At 40.9% G+C, this 17,232-nt stretch overlaps 1 protein-coding gene across 1 annotated transcript; it reads right to left on the bottom strand.

The window, feature by feature from the left end:
* Nucleotides 1-54: 54 nt before the first annotated feature.
* Nucleotides 55-15,567, bottom strand: dhtkd1 (dehydrogenase E1 and transketolase domain containing 1). The gene is made up of 17 exons (XM_071494854.1): nucleotides 15,288-15,567; nucleotides 14,844-14,996; nucleotides 13,774-13,985; nucleotides 13,426-13,620; nucleotides 12,969-13,238; nucleotides 11,971-12,142; nucleotides 11,683-11,881; nucleotides 9,574-9,886; nucleotides 9,394-9,478; nucleotides 8,569-8,708; nucleotides 8,250-8,400; nucleotides 8,045-8,151; nucleotides 5,954-6,118; nucleotides 5,779-5,861; nucleotides 4,568-4,734; nucleotides 1,151-1,236; nucleotides 55-1,051 (listed from the first exon to the last, which is right to left on the bottom strand). The coding sequence occupies exons 1-17, from the start codon at nucleotides 15,457-15,459 to the stop codon at nucleotides 950-952; spliced, it is 2,772 nt and encodes a 923-aa protein (XP_071350955.1). The 5' UTR covers nucleotides 15,460-15,567; the 3' UTR covers nucleotides 55-949.
* Between the last annotated feature and the right edge of the window lie 1,665 nt (nucleotides 15,568-17,232).

The raw sequence follows: 17,232 nt of genomic DNA, 5'->3' as shown, positions 1-17,232 counted from the left end.
GACCCAACAGGTGAGCGTACAAGTGCGTGGTTGGTTGAAAAGAAACACGACACATGAACGTGAAAATAGATTTATTTGAAAATATTTCCATTTGAAGATTCTGATGTTGTTTATTTACATTAGCCCTTTAATGCTGTTACTTTGAACTCAAGTCTCAGTTTAAACAACCAAGTACTTTTTAGCACAAATTGTACCATGACATGCCCAGATGTTTCCCTCTCATGGGACAGATAACATTCAACATCACAGTGGTAGCAACTCCCTTTGTTCGTTCGGAAACAGTTTCATCTCCTTCTTAAATGTAATGTTAAAATACTCCCATTCTTATATAAAATTCACAAGGGTAATGCTTAGAGATTTCCAAAGAGCCACACGGATATTTTTTTGCTCAGAACAGTACAAAGTTTTGTAACTCAGGCTGAATCAATGCATGAGACGACTGGCGAGACACAGTCCTGAGTGCTACAAATAAGGTCAGCTAAAAGTGCTTCTTGTTCTACAATCCCATTGTAAACATTGTCTCGAAGGCCCCGATTCAGATCCGAACCAAATTAGCAGATGTGTTTTTTTCTTACCATAGTTCCTTTAACCTTAAACAAATAAAGAAAACTCACATGTTAAATGAGAAGAAGGGGGAAAAACAAACTACAATTCAGACCTTGACTCAAAACCACATACACATAATAATTAAAACCTGTTTGACTATAAGAGCACAATTAAAATTATCAACACTATTCTCTTTAATACTTCCTTTGATGTGTTTTTTAAATTATTAAATCAATTTGCTTCACAGTCGCGCAGCCACATCGTCTGAGGGTCCCATGTATCTGTCGCGCAGCAGCTCTGCTCTTAAGTGATGATGGTGAGAAGACCACAGCACATTCAGTATGTAGTGTAATACCGGAGCTCGTGTACTGGTTGTTATGTTGGTTCCCAGTCTTGTTGAGTCTTAGGAGAAGGTGGCGGTGAGGATGGCCTCTTGTTGCTGGTGATGGAGGGTCCCGATGCCGACAGCGGGGGCAGGCAGAGCAGGCCGGCTCACTAACCGGAGCTGAGGAGGACAGAGGAGGAAGTGCTGTGTGTTTACTACCAACAATGCATGTACAGTGCAGGAGGCTTTACATTGTAGATGATTTCTAACGCTGCTCACCTTGCAGGCCAGCTGCTTCTCAAACCTGGGAGCTACAAACGACCAGGGACCCATGTTCTGGGGCTCCTCCTGACTCCAGATGAACTCTGTGGGGGAATTGCAATGAAAACCGATTACACCTGACAGTGAAAGAGGAAGCGGTTCACGGTGTTTCTCAGAGTGAGGTCAGACCAAACATGTGACTTAAGGCAAAACTTTGGTTAAAGTTTTTTTCTTGCCGCTCAGATCAAACTGAAACTGGATTTGCTTCAGTGGGTTTATTCAAAACAGAGACGTGAAGTGAAACCTGAACTTTAAGGTTTTGTTCCAGTAAAATCACATTGATAAAAGTGCGAATTATTAATACCCAGCCTTGTAATAAAATCTTATTTAATTTATTAACTGTTTTTATTTACATATTTTCTCTTGTTTCTTACATTTTATTTGTTCCCATGAATGTTCATGTTCTCATTGTTTTTAAATCTCTCCTGTCTGTAAAGCACTTTGTAAAGTTGTTTTTGAAAAGTGCTTCATAAATACAGATCATTATTCTTCTTCTTTATATTAACCTTGTTTAACAGGAGTTTAATCAGTTCACTTCATTTGTATAGACATCGAAAGTAAACCTTGAAAAACAGAATCTATTTTTCAGAGCTGAAATAATCTATAAAAAACTTATAGGAAATTATTATAATGGATTAATCTTTTATGATGAGCAGATTAATTGATTATGAATATAACCGTGTTGGAGCTCTATTATTTAGTCATTATATTTTCAGCTGCCTTTGGCAAACAACATTACTGATCACCCCAGGAATGCTGCAAGCTATGAGCGAACAGGGAGGACTGAACGACATCAGAGTTGGAAAAGCAATATTAGAGATGAAAATAGAAAAGACAAGCCAAGAATTACGATCAATGCGCTGCTGCACTGATGAAAATTCCTGTTAGTGTTTTGAATGCCAACAAATTTCTGTTGCTAGACTTAAGATAAATCACACAGGCTTCAAACTGTAAGCTGTAGTAGATACTGAAGTGTCTTATAAAATGGATGAATAGAACAACTCTCACTTCTTTACCAAGAAATGATGAAAGAAACCCTCAATGACAGATTGCACTGAGTTACAAAGACTACAAGGTGAAGGTTTGGTTTCAGAGTGGCACGAAGAAAAAAACATATAACTGAAGAGAATAAAATTTAGATCATCTACCAAATACATTATAAAATAAACTGTTTATGCTTTCCATAATTTAGTTTCCTTAAGAGAAATCAGATTTTTTAAAATAAATATTATTAAAGTTACATAAAAAAACATTTTACTATATTTTCAAACTACAATTTCAACAACCAACAATGAGCTGTTAAACTACATTTTTTATTTTTAGCTTTACTACAAGGAGCACCATCTTTTCTTGCGTTATCTCTGACTCATGATCAGTTCCAGCTTCTTAGACGGAGAATTATCTGTAAATAAAAACAGCTAAATTATTTTATAACGGAAAATTTGGTTGATTTTTTTCAGCCCAATCTTCGTCACAAGCTGCTTAAGGTGCCAACAACCTCCACCAAGAAGTTAGGGCCGCTTGTATGTTGCTTGAGAAGCCAAGTCTGAAAATCACTCTCGACTGCTTTCAGAGGTTAAAGGCTGTGAGCAGACACTAATACTGAAGACGACTCAGATGAGCATTATTACATTTTAATCAACCCAGTTTGATTAAAATGAGTCAGTTTAGCGCTCTTTAGTCAATGACTCAAACTAAGATTGTAAAAGTGGAGGCAGAAAAAAAAATAATCAGACTAGGAGGAATGAGAATTCCTTGCAAAGACCAGATGAAAATATGACAACTCCAGAGGTGACTTTGATTATTTGTGAAAAATACCAGTAAATGCATCCTCTTCTTCTGATGTGCTGTAATTGTGGTGAAGTTCAATAGAGGAACAAAAATCACCTTCACTACGTATGGTTAACAACCGACAATTTGCCAAAGATTTATGGGTAAAGAGAAGGATGTTGAAGCCAGTAGTTCCTCATGCTTGTAAAGTCTTGCATAACAAAATTAACCAATCGCATTGGAGTCTGCACCGGGACTCATTTGGCTGCAGAGGGTGGACAGAATAACAGAAACACTTAATTCAACAGCCCTGTGGTCTGGTGAAGCTCATACTTTAGATGTCAGATACTGGTTTTCGAATGCTGTTTTGAGGACTCACCAATAAAAATGGTCACTGTCAGATTTCTATTGAAGTTGCCACATCCTCCTCAGTGGCATTCTAGTTAGCGTGACTCACTGGCGTATCTGGTTTTGTAATTGTTTTTCTGCTCGACACTCAAATGTAGCTGCAGTATCAAGCCACAGTGGTGACCAAGTTTACTGAAGAAAAATCAAAGATAAAACTGAACTGAGTTTCTCTTGTCAGCAAAGGTCAAAGGTCATTGCTCACTTTGGCTCCGTTTTTTTTTTTTTTTTTGGTTTTTTTTTTTTTTTAACATCTTTGAAGGTTTTTAAATCATCAAGGCGATTACAGAATAAGTTTGCCACATTGAAGATATAATGAGAGTTAAAGGACATGTGCCTCACAGTGACCTGGAAAATGTTCTTTTTTTTTTCTTCTAGTAGGACACACTATTATAATGGTGTCTTTGTAGATTTCTCAAAAAAAGCAAAGTTAAGAGGATTAAAACTAAACATTGAAAAGCAGAACTTGCAGAAGATCTGCCTTTTATTGCACAATTATCTTTGTTATTATTTTGTCGTTTTTGTGTTATTTCTTTTAATTTTTTCATTTATTTTCCTTCCAACCATCTTTTAAATGTCAATGCATTATCAAGTTTTCTATAAGGAACTAGAAAAAGGCATTGATGTGTGAAAAGTGCTTCATAAATAAACTTGTCTTTCCTCTTTTTCATCAGTCACACAGAGGAGATGTTTTGTAATGTTGCACAGGGAAATGCCTTAGACATCATGACATTTGCAAAACACAGGAAAGGCATGTTAGCAAAGAGGAACAGAGGACACAAAGAGACACAATAATTACTATCGCGCTGAATACACATCTCTGGCTGACTAAATCAAAATCAAACATGTAGTTGACTTTTGAATTTGAATTGCATTGAATTTATCTTATGAGAAATTTCTATGCAAAAGCATCAAGTGAAACGAGGTTCAAAAAACAGTTACACTTTGGTAAAGCTACAGTAAAATCTTCACAACTGTACACAGTAAGGAAGTGTTTGATCGCATTTATGAAAGTGTTCATTTGTTCATGAGCGAGCCCTGGCTCACTTGTTATATAGCAGCGACAGCCTAAACAAAACATAAAGAGACTGAGCACCAGGTCGAAGCGAACAAACTGCTGGTGTTACTGTGTCTGCAGTGAGTGGAGGTGGAGCTCTGTAGAGACAGGAGACAGGAGAGGGTGGTGCAGAGTCACTCTACCTTTGGCATTGGGGTACTTTTTGAGCTCCTGCTGCAGAGCCTCCAGAGGGAATGGACACAGCTCCTCCACACGGACCAGAGCTGTGTTCTGGTTTGCTGCTGATGCCTCCCTCTGTTTCAGCAGGGCATAGTAGTGCTTCCCTGAACACAGCACCACCCTCTGGACACTGAGTGGAACAACAAAACATGGGTTTAATGTACTTCATGGGTTACGTAGATAATGCTTTTGAACCAAGTGTCTCCCAAGTTTAAGCCGGTTTTCTTAAGGCGGAAGTCACTACTAGGTTCAGAGAATATAGTCTGTACAAACCATGGAAGCATAGCGCAAACTTCACTCAGTAAATCTGCTCCAAATGCAACTAAGTCAAATACACAGGTATATCCACCCGTCTTCAACACCAAATAATTATTTGTCACTTGTCAGTCAGATGTGTTACACTGTCAAGTTTGTTTACATCAGATATGTCGTAGGCAACATGTAGTGATAGCAGCTCTTCTGAATAACAGAACAGATACAAACTAAACTTTTCCAACAAACAGGAAATATGTTGCCATGGATTAAATGAGTTAATCCTGTGGGCTTCAACTTGAGCCATGGTTTTTTTTCAGCCCATGTTTGTTTACATTTTGGAAAATGAATTGTACTGAATTAGCTATTTTAAATTATCCACCGTTGGATGAACTGATAACCATCACTGGATTACTAATGAAGGAGCTTCTTTTTTTCTCTGATTTCTAAGCAGATTTGTGGACGTTTATTTGCAGTGGTTTTATCATGACTGTGTGTTCTTGACTCAGATTTTTGTCACCAACATTGACACTAATCAAAGTGATGGATTAGTGTACATTCCGTTTGGATATTGATATTTGGTGATTTATTAAATTATATTATCAATCTGATTTGGGTTGGAGATCAGTTTGAGTGTTTTGATATGATATGCGAATAAATGTAAGAGTAATATAAGACATTAGGAGCTCTCAGCCCCTTTTATTTTGTCAAGGTAGCTATCAGAGGAAATAATGTGCCTTCAGAACATCAAATGAAAAAGGCCCTGTTTTAGAAAACTAGTTCACAAACACTGCATCGATGACCTTTGAAGTCCTGCAATTTAAATTATTCATCTAAATATATTTCACCCAACTGAGGACCAGACACCCTGATGAATAATTTACATCCCAAAAAAAAAGTTTTAACAATCATGAAAATGTACCTTCCTGCTGAGACTGAAGTGTCACCCAACACTGGTCTGAAAGATGTTCCTGGTGCCAGTTCAGTCAGACTGGACACCGCCCCCTGTGAAAGGAAAAAAAAACCATTTGTTCACCCACCTAATAAAAAGAAGTTGGAGATAAAATGTTAAAATATGTTCTTGACAATGTGCTTACAGAAAATCTGAGCAGTGTCTTGGGTCCAACCACAATCAGCGGTTTGCGGAAGTTTCGGATCATCTGTCGCCTCAGCAGGTGGAAGTACTGAGCGGGAGTGGTGGGGTTGACCACGGCCATGTTCACGCTGTCGCCGTCCACGCCCTCCTCTTTGCTGTCACACATCTGAGAGACAGCAGAGGACGAGTTCGAAAATCATTTACAATTCAGGTAATGTGTAACACCAACACATAACCAGGTAGAAAGCTGCTGGGACAGAACAGACTGGGGTCCCTGTAACAGAATATGAGGGTAATGATTTTCAGCAACAGAGACTTGGTGACTTGGACCTTCCCACCAGTTAATGAGTAACAGCAGAGACAGTCGTACCTTAAAAACAAGACTAAAATAATCATAAAAATGTTTCTCTTAAACTGCACATGTTGGTCAGTAAAAACCTCCAAGATCAACAAAGAGGGAACGAGGCTGAGAACCTCAGAAACGACTCTGTTAAACCTGGGTGTCCTCGCCTCTGAAAATATGTTGGTGAGGATGCAACAACCTGTTCTGAGATTTAATGATCTGCCTAAATGTGTCTGACACTGCTCGGTCGTTCACTTTCACTTACAGGACCTGGTTGTAGATGGAGTGTCACACACAGTAAAATTAAAATGTAATTTCAGACACTTTATTAGGTACACCTGAGCAGTCTAACGCAGTCCTGCCATAACGCTGACTTTTATGATACCTGTAATATTCAGCTTTTGGACACTGTCATAGAAAAGTTAATTAAATTACATGTTTTAGCACTGGCGTCATAGTGATGTGTTTGTGCTTCACTCCATTTTACTTAGAGATGTTTCTAATATTCGCCCACTAAAAAATTAGTAACACCTTTAAATATATGGTTGTCCTGTGCAACACCACCCTTATCTATGACTTCAGTAATAAACATTTGCACATTTCTGACAAGTCAACAAAAACTTAACACTATAGACATCATAAAAGGCCGTTGTATTGTACATGTACAATGTGCACCCAATCAAGTGGCCACTGAGTGGGTAGTGCCCTATATTCATCATTCTCCTTTTTGTTTGGGGGCCTTGATTGTGAGCAGATATCTTCCTCAGTTACAACCCTCTCGGTAAAACACGCCCTCTTCTTGTTTCCATCTTTCCACTGCAGCTCAACAGGAAAACACAAAGAGGTTGTAACCGTGGACGATGCATAGTTGATTTGTCTAACTCAGACTGCCAAAGCTTCAAATTATATCATCCTCATAATAATGAATACATTTTTTGTCCTCAGACACCAACTTTGGAAGATACACAGTGGATTTGTCTAACTGAGGCAGCTAAAGCCACTGAGGATCGTCACATATACATTTGGATATTTTTTTTGCACAGATGGAGGACTGTGGATTTTGCCCCCACATCATTTACATTCAAAACACATTATGAAGGGATCTTTTTTATGGCCAGTGTGAACATGAGGAAAGATTACACCAAGCCAAGCCTGTTTTAATGTTCACCCGGGCGCCTGACTGTTATTTTAAGACACATTTAACAGAATTTTAACGCTACCCTTTAACTATGTCATGTGCTGTTAGTATTAATACACCTCATGGCTACAAACAGACAGGAGTGAAAGGAGAACTTCTGCAATGCTTAAGGCAAAACATTAAACTCCCCAGGTGTGTTTGGTGTGTCACTAAACAGCTGATGAATTTCAACATGTAGTTATGCTGTGTTCAAGTGTGATGGGAAAGATTCCCATAATTTTTCCTCCTTTAGGTCTGTAGTATTAGTCTTAGAAGTCTTATAAGAGAGCCCTGAAAATAATAGTGAATAATAGTTCACTGTCTGTCTCTAGGATAGTTGTGAAAACACTGATAAAGTGACGTTATCAGTTATAGTTAAGGGGGTGGGGTTGGGGGTGGGGGGGTCTAGTCATACACAGGTGCCCTTCAGCTCAGAGACAGACTGCTTCCCTTGAAACTCCTCATACAATGTGACTTAGGTGAAAGTAATTCATGGTTTATAAGTGATGTATGTGCTTGTGTGGGTTTAAATAGGCCCCTCCCATGGGACAGCTTCAGATAGTCCCTCATACCTGGAGGAAGCGCTCCATACGGCAGGAAGAGTGTTCAGGTCCGGCTCCATCGTAGCCGTGAGGCAGCAGGATCACCATCCCACACTGTAGCAGCCATTTGGCTTCACCTGGGGACGCAGCAGTTCCATGTCTGATGTATTAAGATTTAAAAAGGTTTTATAAAATCTTAGATAATGTGGATGTGTCAGAGTATTCAGAGTTTTACCCCCAGTGAGGAAGGTATCAAAGATGATCTGTGCTCCGTTGAAGAAGTCTCCAAACTGAGCTTCCCAGATGGGAAGGAGCTTCGGCTGTGCGATACTCATACCATACTCAAACCCAAGCACCGCCTCCTCAGACAGCGGGCTGTTGCACACCTAAACACACACAAAACACCACAATATGCCTCATGAAGGGAAGCAATTATGTTACCGATTCCAGTAAAGGTGAGGTAAGATCTTACCGAAGAACTAATGAGTTAAATATGTCATGATTTAGACAGATTATGTTCACACTGTTGATTTTTTCTGCTCAACAAGAGTTACCTCCAGGAAACCTGTCTGCTCAGGGCTGATGTGGTTCAGAGGGATGTACGTGTCATTGGTGTCTTGACACACCACCATGGCGTGGCGTTGACTGAATGTGCCTCTTCCAACATCCTGCCCACTGATTCGAATATCAAAACCTGCAAAAACAGTCATTTCAAATATGCAAATCCATTTCTTGACAGCAATAAAAAATTCAGTCATCCTTAAATTTGATCTGGGGCCAGTCTCACAAAGATATTGTAGACTGGTCTGTCGTGTCAGGCCAGTCCTGATTTTGCTCATAGATTAGTCTAATGCAAGTAAGAGTAATGCAACTAAAATAAAGACTGACTCATCACAACACTTGACACCTTACCCAGAGGCTAACTGAGTCCTGAAACCATTGTTACCGTGGTAACAATCAATGACACCTGAGGTGACCAGTAGCACCCGGCAACAAAACAACAAACAAAACAGGAAAACAAGGCTCATAATTTGTGGTTTGCTAACATTGTTATAGACAGAGCTATGAGAAGCAAAAGAGCTTTTAGAGACCACATTGTTATTGTTCACTCTTCACTGAATTTCCAAAGTAAAGTCTCAATGTCACTGTTGAAACATTTCCTGCCGGGGTAAACAGAGCTGAGTGGTTACATGCAGCTCTTCAGTCAGCCATTTCTTTTATTAGAAAAAAAAAAAAAAAAGGCTTAATTTACCCAGACTTCATTGTACCACAGTCCGACTTAAGACAGTCAAGAACTAAACTGCTTTGTGCAACGGACAAATTCAGACGTCTGTCTTTTTGTGAAATTGGCCTTGATGTATCTTCTGCTTGACACTGACCTTGGGAGAGGAGCGAGCCAAAAGCCAGGGCCTCTGCTGTGGACCAGTCCAGTTTGGTGCCCTCTTCTAACTTGTGCAAACGAGCCTGAGTTCACATAGGAGGAAAAAATAGTCATCATGCAGCTGCTGCAACATCAACACAAGAACACTTAACAGAAATGAAGGAGACGACGGTCGTACCTGTACGTGGGTCTTTCCAAGGTGACTGTGCAGCTGGATTTGCTCAGGGATTTCCACAGATTTTGCTCCTACAAACTGTAGCAGAGGAACGGGGACACCCGTGTCCCAGGTGGTGACTCTGGCCTGGGGCTCGACCAGATCCCCCCAGCGGCCCTGCAGGTTGGTGGGCGGGGGGCTGTACAGGGTCATGTTGGACAGCTTGTCGTTGAGCATGCCGTAATGTTTGGATTTGATCTCGTCACGCTCAGTGTCGGTCATCAGGCCCTCAGAGATCAGCTGGTCTGAGTAGGAGTCAGGGACGCTCTTACGGGAGCTGCAATAAAGCAACAATGGGACAATGTCTGCTTCATTAACCAGTATTATTTCACAATATACAACCGTGATGGAAAAAGTATTAAAACATTTCACTTATTATACATTATACCACTGGATCATTATTATTGGCTAATCGTACTCATTTTAAATAGGGATGGGTGATTAAATTTACAGAATGACCTCATTATAGCTTCTAAAATGTTAATCTGCAAATTAATGTAGTGGAATAAAAAGGATGAAAAGCGGTAAATTGAATTATCCAAGCAAAGTACAAGTAGCTCAGGACTGAACTAAAGCACAGTACTTGAGTAACCGTACTTAGTTACTTTCCATCACTGTTGTACACTGACCACAATATATCCATCTGTTTGGGGATAATAGTTTGTTAATCTACACATGATTCAGGAGGTACTGGATTTTCTAAACCACCTTTCTTGGTTTTACTCTGTTTCTAATTTCTAAGTGGAGTTTCAAGATGCTCCAAACAATGTTATGTCAGCTGAGATGAAGTTTCCAGTTGTATTGTCCAACGGGCTCCACTTGTAGGCAAAAAAACTTAGTGAAACCCAGTGGCTGCACACAAGGCATTTAAGGCCTTGTTAGTTTTTCTGTTTCAGTTTTTCAACTATGGAACTTTGAATACTTTTAAATGGTGTTTTTCAAGTTCAGCATCACCAACATTAATCAGAAACCACAATCTCCCCTTCCTGAGTTACAGCAGTAGTTAATAATGTTTTTACTGAACATCATAATGTCACAGTGAAGTTGAACTTTGACCATTTTAACAAAATATAATCATTCCAGCATTTTATTATATTAGACATTAGCGTTAAATTTTGTCATAATTAGAGTATAAATTCATGAGTTATGGCCAAAAACATGTTTTGTGAGGTCAAAGTCGCTTTTTACTCTAAAATCTAATCAGTTCATCTTTGAGTCCAAGTGAACGTTTGTGCCAAAAAAGAGTTACTGAGATATTCTGGCTGTCAACAGCGTGAAATCATAAAAAGCAGGTTGCGCCATTGTTTTACTCTGTAGCAGCTGTGACTGCTACAGACAAACGGGATTCAAACCTACAACTGTTTATTTAATCTGAGAATTTTTGCTCAGTATTCAGTGTAATGAAAATCAGACTTTTTAATCACGGGTTCAAAATTAAATTGACTGTTTCTATATTAATGTTTTTAACAATGTTTCCACTACTGCTACCAAAGACCGGGAATTTAATTCGAGTTTTGGTATTTTGATGTTGAAACAAATATCTACAATTTTCCATCTGACTTAATACTGATATTGATACCAATATAGATAATGTAAGATAAAGCTTTACAGACTAGTATCTCATAAGCTGTTGCTAATTTGACAGCTCTATTAAGATCCTCCTGGAAAAAGAGATAATACAAAACGTAGTCTCACAATCAGCCAAATATCAACAGCACTGGAACAACAGCAGTATTTCTTTATAAAGCAAATATTGACCATAAACAGCTGTAATATCAGTCTTTTCAGTGTTTCCCAACCTAGTGTGATGATTAATGAGGTATGAAAAAAACTTTTTGGACTCCTCTCTCATCCAGTTTAGATTTAGATGAAACCAGGGGAAGTTTAGAGGGGAACTGATAACAACCCAGACATCTGGAACATAACAAAACACTGTTGTTCTTATAAATGAAAAAGGTCGGGAACCACTCATTTCCTGATCTTTTTACAAAAGAAACATATGCTACACTAACTTTTAAAGTGATGGTGAAAAGGTGTTACAACACAAAGTAAACAAGCTAGTATTTAACTAACCGGATGATCCTGTACATGGCTGGGTTGGTGAAGAAGGGCTCATCCAGCTCGTTGTGGCCCCACTGACGGTAGCAGATCAGATCCAGGATTACGTCTTTCCTGAAACGCCGCTGGTACTCCACAGCCAGCCGAGTGGCCCGCAGCACCTCCTCTGCGTCATCTCCGTTCACATGGATCACAGCACAGTTCACCATCTTACCTGTGACACAACATTTGATAATCACACATTCGATGTAAATGGGTTTAATTAATGAATTAATACTGATACTGTTTGTGAGTTTCACTGACCAATGTCACTGCAGTACAAAGAGGATCTCCCTCTCTCCGATGGAGTGGTGTAACCCACTTGGTTGTTCACAATAAGGTGGATGCTCCCACCGACTCTGTAATGAGGGAGGTTCGAGAGGGTCAAAGTTTCAGGGACGATCCCTTGACCAGTGAAAGATCCGTCACCGTGGACCTGTGGAGAGACGAATAACAGACACAGTCTCTAAGTTTTACGAACTCTTAATTACGCAGGAAGTTTGATAAAGGCGTCTTTAACAAGTGTTTTACATCACTCTCCTATTGCTTTACAGTTGCACAAACTCAGCCAGTCTACCATGTTGAACGGAGACTGTGAACTCCTCCAAAACAGCCAGGGAGGCCTGTGATCATCTGTCACCCTGAGAAATAAACCCTGGACCAGCAATGGAAAGTAAAGTGGGCCATCAGCTGATTTATGATGTTCACAACTGAAAAGTGGCTGTGAAAACAGATTTGTGCAGTTTTTGACTCAAATGATATTTCACAGCCGTTACATCAGTTACTAGTTTTGTTTAAAGACAGTATCAGTTTGCTGGTAAACAATGGTTGACACAAAAAGGCGTGTAGAGCTAAGGCTTCACAGCAATTAAACATTTTAACAAAAGAAAATGTTTCTGGGCTTCCTGATGGCCTCAAGATATGACCACATTATCATAACATCCAGGGTCTGTGTTCAACCAGGAATCTTTGTTGAATTTCATCCCACATCTGCCTCCCCTCTCTTCCTGTGAGCTGAATAAAGGCACAACTTCCAAAAAGAAAAAAAAATGTTTAGACATCTCTAATCTGCATCTGTAGCAGAATCAAAACAGTCACTTTTTCCACCACATTTCATTTAAATCTGATTAAATCCAAAAATGTATCAAGCTATTTTCTTTATTTCACACAACAGATCTGTGAGAAATCTGTTAATTGAATCTTTATCTTATTGTAAACAATAGTTTCCTGCATGTGTGTGTTAGTTGTTGTTGACTCAGCACCTGCAGACAGACGACCTGGTCCCCTGGCTGGGCGCTGTCTTCGGGTGAATAGTCCCCTTCTTTCCTGAGCTGCTGCCTGGCTCGGGTTTTGCCCTGGGCCACTGGGTTGATGGCCTCAAGGTGAGATGGGTTGGGCAGCATGGTCACGTGAAGAGGGTGTCCAGCTCCGAAATCCAATTCCACAGAGGAGGTGAGGTGCGAGAGGACGTCACCGATGGCAGGCGAGGTGTCCGGGAACTCGCTGAGGCCACGCATCTTACGGAACATGAGCTGGAGAGAAAAAATGGTGCAAGAACTATGTTGTTTGATGTCAGCTCACCCTGGTTTACTCTTTGGCAGCTGACTGTGACTTGTTTATGTGTGCAGCTAATTACAGAAGTTTAAAAAAAACTAATCTAATCTTGTCAGGTCATGGATGAAAGTAAATATGCGTCTTTAAATGTGGCTGTTGTCTAACCTCTGGCGGGAACTTCAGCAGGCCTGTCAGGAGGTTCAGTCGGCCTCTGTGGGGCATGCCAATGACAATGTCAGTGACTGCGCTGTGGGCCGACTGGTGGAAAAGCTCGTAGAAAAAGCCCATCATGCTCTCTGCTCCTTCTCCGCCATAACGTTTCACAGTTGCAAACTTGGTGGCCAGGAAGTGGTCAAACTCCTGCAGGTTGTGAGAGAAAAAGTAAAGAAACAGATGCATTAAAAATACGGGACACATACCGTGTGAAATGTGATAAAGATGTGCCAGATGATGTGGTACTTTTTTTTCACTTTGTACTCGGGCTTTTACTCTTGCCCTTCTCCTTGCACTTACCTGAGACTCCAGCATGACCTTGGCCAGCTGCCTCCTCTCCTCAGTGGAGAAACTTTTCTTCTTGAGCTCCTCAAAGCGATCAGCGAACCACTCCCTCTCCTCCAGGCTGCTCAGCTGGCTGGTCTCCACTGACACGTGACCACAGTAGGCTTCCTCCAAGTAGGCCTGAACCTCCTCCACTGAAGCCTCCGTCTTTCCAAAGTGCCGCAGACCTACAGAAAGACATGTCTCAGTTTCTCTCAAGCAGCAAGACTTTTAGGAGTTGGGTATCATCCTCACTTAGCCCGTCAGGATTCAGCATCGGTTTATCCGGCAATGCATCTGGAAACTTGAATAAAAACAACTCTTCAGTTGCAAAGTAAAACCTCTTTATCAAGTAAAGGCATAGATGGATTATGAGACAGCGGGCCCCTGGGCCCACCACCCCTCCTACACAGGAGAAAGACCCAGATTTAAAGAGATGCAAACAGCGGTTATAGTAGTAGTTATTTTGCAGGTCAACCAGAACCCTCAGATCATCAGACACACAAAAACAACTTAATTATGCCCTGGGTTGTTATTTTGCATCTCTTTGAAATCATTTTGTGGCTTTTTTTGGTCATTTTGTATCTTACTGTAGTCGTTTTTTGTCTTGTTAAGACATTTCCTGCCTCTTTGGGGTCATTGTGTGTCTGTGTTTGGTTGTTATGTTTAAATTTGTTGCCGTTTTATGTCTCTTTGTTGTAATTTAGCATCTCTGTGGACATGTTGAATCTCTCTCCATTTGTTTTGCAATTCTTTGTAGTTGTTTCATGTCTCCTAAAGTTTTACGCCTCTTTGAAGAAATTCCACTGACTTCCCAACAAGAAATATTAAGTTTCATTCCCTACAGACGCTCCGCTCCCACAGCCACCTGATTCTTTGGGCCTGTGCCTCACATGTCCTTCAGCCATCATGAGCACAGCTTATATAATGTTACATGTATAAGACAACATGGTTTGAGGAGAAACAAATGTACGGTCATGATCTCTGACCCATGTTGTTTTTTTATTTGTTTTTTTTGTAGGTTTCCATCCACGGCTGTCATGTACCTGAAGTGTTGAGCTGTCCTCTCACGGTGCCAGTCAGTGTGCTTATCTCCGGGACACTGTCAGCGACAGGCTTTTCGGGGAGTAAGGGGTTAATTTTAGCAGCCTTGTGTCCATGTGCTCTGTATGCCTCCACCAGACGAGCAAGACCATGATCTGAGCACAAAGCAAAATAACAGGTCGCTGTCAGGATGAACTGCTCCAAAACAAATTATAGCCTCAGAGCCAGTGACTGGGTGAACACCCTCTGAATCAACAATGAGACTTTATCCTGGGACTTAGTTGTTTTACATGTATGCTTACAGGGAATACTAAAGTAAAAACATCACAAACAATAATCAAAGCACGTTTCTTATTCAGTGACATCATTTTAACACGACAAAGACTCCTCGTCTTCTTCTTAGCTGATTTTAAGTTGTCCCCGTCGTAAATTAACCCCATACTGACCTTGATTTAGTGCAGCGATGCGGTCTCTCTGCAACTTGTCGTCTCTGCCGGTCTGTTTGGGTCGGTACCCGTAGACACCCCTCTCGGTGTGGTAGCAGCTGCCAGCCACCTGCCGGCCCACACCGGCGGGCAGTCTGCTGAGCGACTTTGTCAGGAAAAGTACGGCCGACATGTTTTGAAGTGCAGCGCCTTGATCTTATTTGTGACAGCGGCTTCCTCACGGCTACAGGTCGGCGGCCATACTGCAGGGAGAGGCGTGCTGGGGGGAGGCGCCACGTCCGGCTGCCTATTGGCTGAAGTACCTGTGCCCGTCCACGTATTGGCTGCCAGGTCTGTGTGACAAACCCAGCACGACCTCCCAGCAGCCAATCACAAGCAGCCCGAGAAACAAGCCCCCCACCAGGACTCAAACGTGTCTGCCAGGCCGGACACAGCGCTGCACACACGGGCTGGGGTCGGTCTGACAGGGTTTGGGCACAAACAAACTGTTTCGTTTAAAAATTAGCTTTTTATTTATATTAATTCTTCGTGTGGTTTGAATGAAAAGTAGGTCAAACTAATCAGCGACCAAAACAATTCAACCCGTGGCAACACTTGCGAAATAGCCCTATTCCACGGGAAAACATGGGACCTGGCAACCCTGCTTTCCACTGACCATAGTCCGCAACACCTGCCCCCACCACCAGGGGGCGCTGAAACCGGGGGCCCGGGCCAGAGACAGGGGGCCGGTGTTGGGCCCTGGTCCGCCGCCCAGTCCCCTTCACTCCACCGGGTGTAGTACTGATTTCCACGGCAATGTATTCTTTGACTGGTTTATCAATAATGATGCAGTTTGTTAACTTTTAGATGACAGGCTGAACCTCTGCCTAATGTTGTAAGTAGCCTATTTGTACTAGCTGTGCCCCAAACAGCTGTGAGCATGTTGCCCTGGTTATATTCAGTATCATACTGAGGACTGACTCTTGCAATATTTGGAAAAAACAACTTTACAACAAACGAGCTCCATATAAACCAAAACATTTAAAGTCCTCAAACCAGATTTTGAGACACTGTCCCTCTGCAAGGCCAGGGCCACAAGACGGGCCAGATGGAGGAGCTGTTATAGCTGATTTTCTAAATTTGCAATCAAATTATGTAGAAAGAAACAGAGTAAACCAATCCAGCCCTGATCTGTTAAAATCACAAATTTTATAAAGGAGGAAACAGTCATAACTAATTTGTCTAGTGCTGCTACACTTTGCCAGCGATGCAAGAACAGGCTTGTCCCGTTTCCTGAGAACAGCACCAACTTTGTTTAGTCAGCACTTAAGGACAGCCTGAGTTCACACAGGTGAGATCGTAGACTCAAATGTTAACTGCAGATGTGTAAATGCCTCAATAACTGTATGAGCTGAGCAGTACATGATGGCACAAATCAACATTTTGATACCCTTCAGCACTGGCTTACTTGCAGCTAATAAAGTACAATAAAACTGAACCTCACACTGTGATTTTCACCAAAACATTAAATCCTAATCTAAAGCCTCTTCACATGTTAATTGTCATGTTAATTATATTGTGAAGAACATGAACCTTGGTATTGGTGTTCTTTGCCGCTCCAGAGATTTTACCAATACTGGATAATGCTAATCTAAAACCAATTTTCTTCCTCTCAGTATAGTTTATAGTAGAATGCAGATTTGTTTCAGACATTGAAAAATTACTCATCATTGTACAATGTCTGAAACTTTTAATTTCCCATCATAACAATACAGCAACACTGGCTGCAGTTTATCTAATGTGTACATTTCAATTACATCACCATTTAAAACTGTTTATGGTATATTTGTCTTCTAATTATCTACTGAGACACTTCATACAGCTTGGTTTTCTGTTCCTGCAGTCTGTATGTCAATAACTAAGAAAGCCTTTATTTTGAAAGCTCCCTCTGATTGGAATAATCTGT

This window comes from Trachinotus anak, unplaced genomic scaffold, assembly GCF_046630095.1.
Source record: "Trachinotus anak isolate AG129_WGS33_773 ecotype Australia unplaced genomic scaffold, CSIRO_AGI_Tana_v1 ptg000002l, whole genome shotgun sequence".
Classification (NCBI taxonomy): domain Eukaryota; kingdom Metazoa; phylum Chordata; class Actinopteri; order Carangiformes; family Carangidae; genus Trachinotus; species Trachinotus anak.
This window is presented reverse-complemented; position numbering and strand designations above follow the sequence as displayed.

Coding starts and splice junctions, on each gene's coding strand:
- dhtkd1 (XM_071494854.1), bottom strand. CDS start 15,459: ATGTCGGCCGTACTTTTCCTGACAAAGTCGCTCAGCAGACTGCCCGCC. Junction 13,621..13,773: donor AGGTCATGCTGGAGTCTCAG/GTAAGTGCAAGG, acceptor CACAACCTGCAG/GAGTTTGACCACTTCCTGGC. Junction 8,401..8,568: donor AGCAGACAGGTTTCCTGGAG/GTAACTCTTGTT, acceptor GTGTGTGTTTAG/GTGTGCAACAGCCCGCTGTC.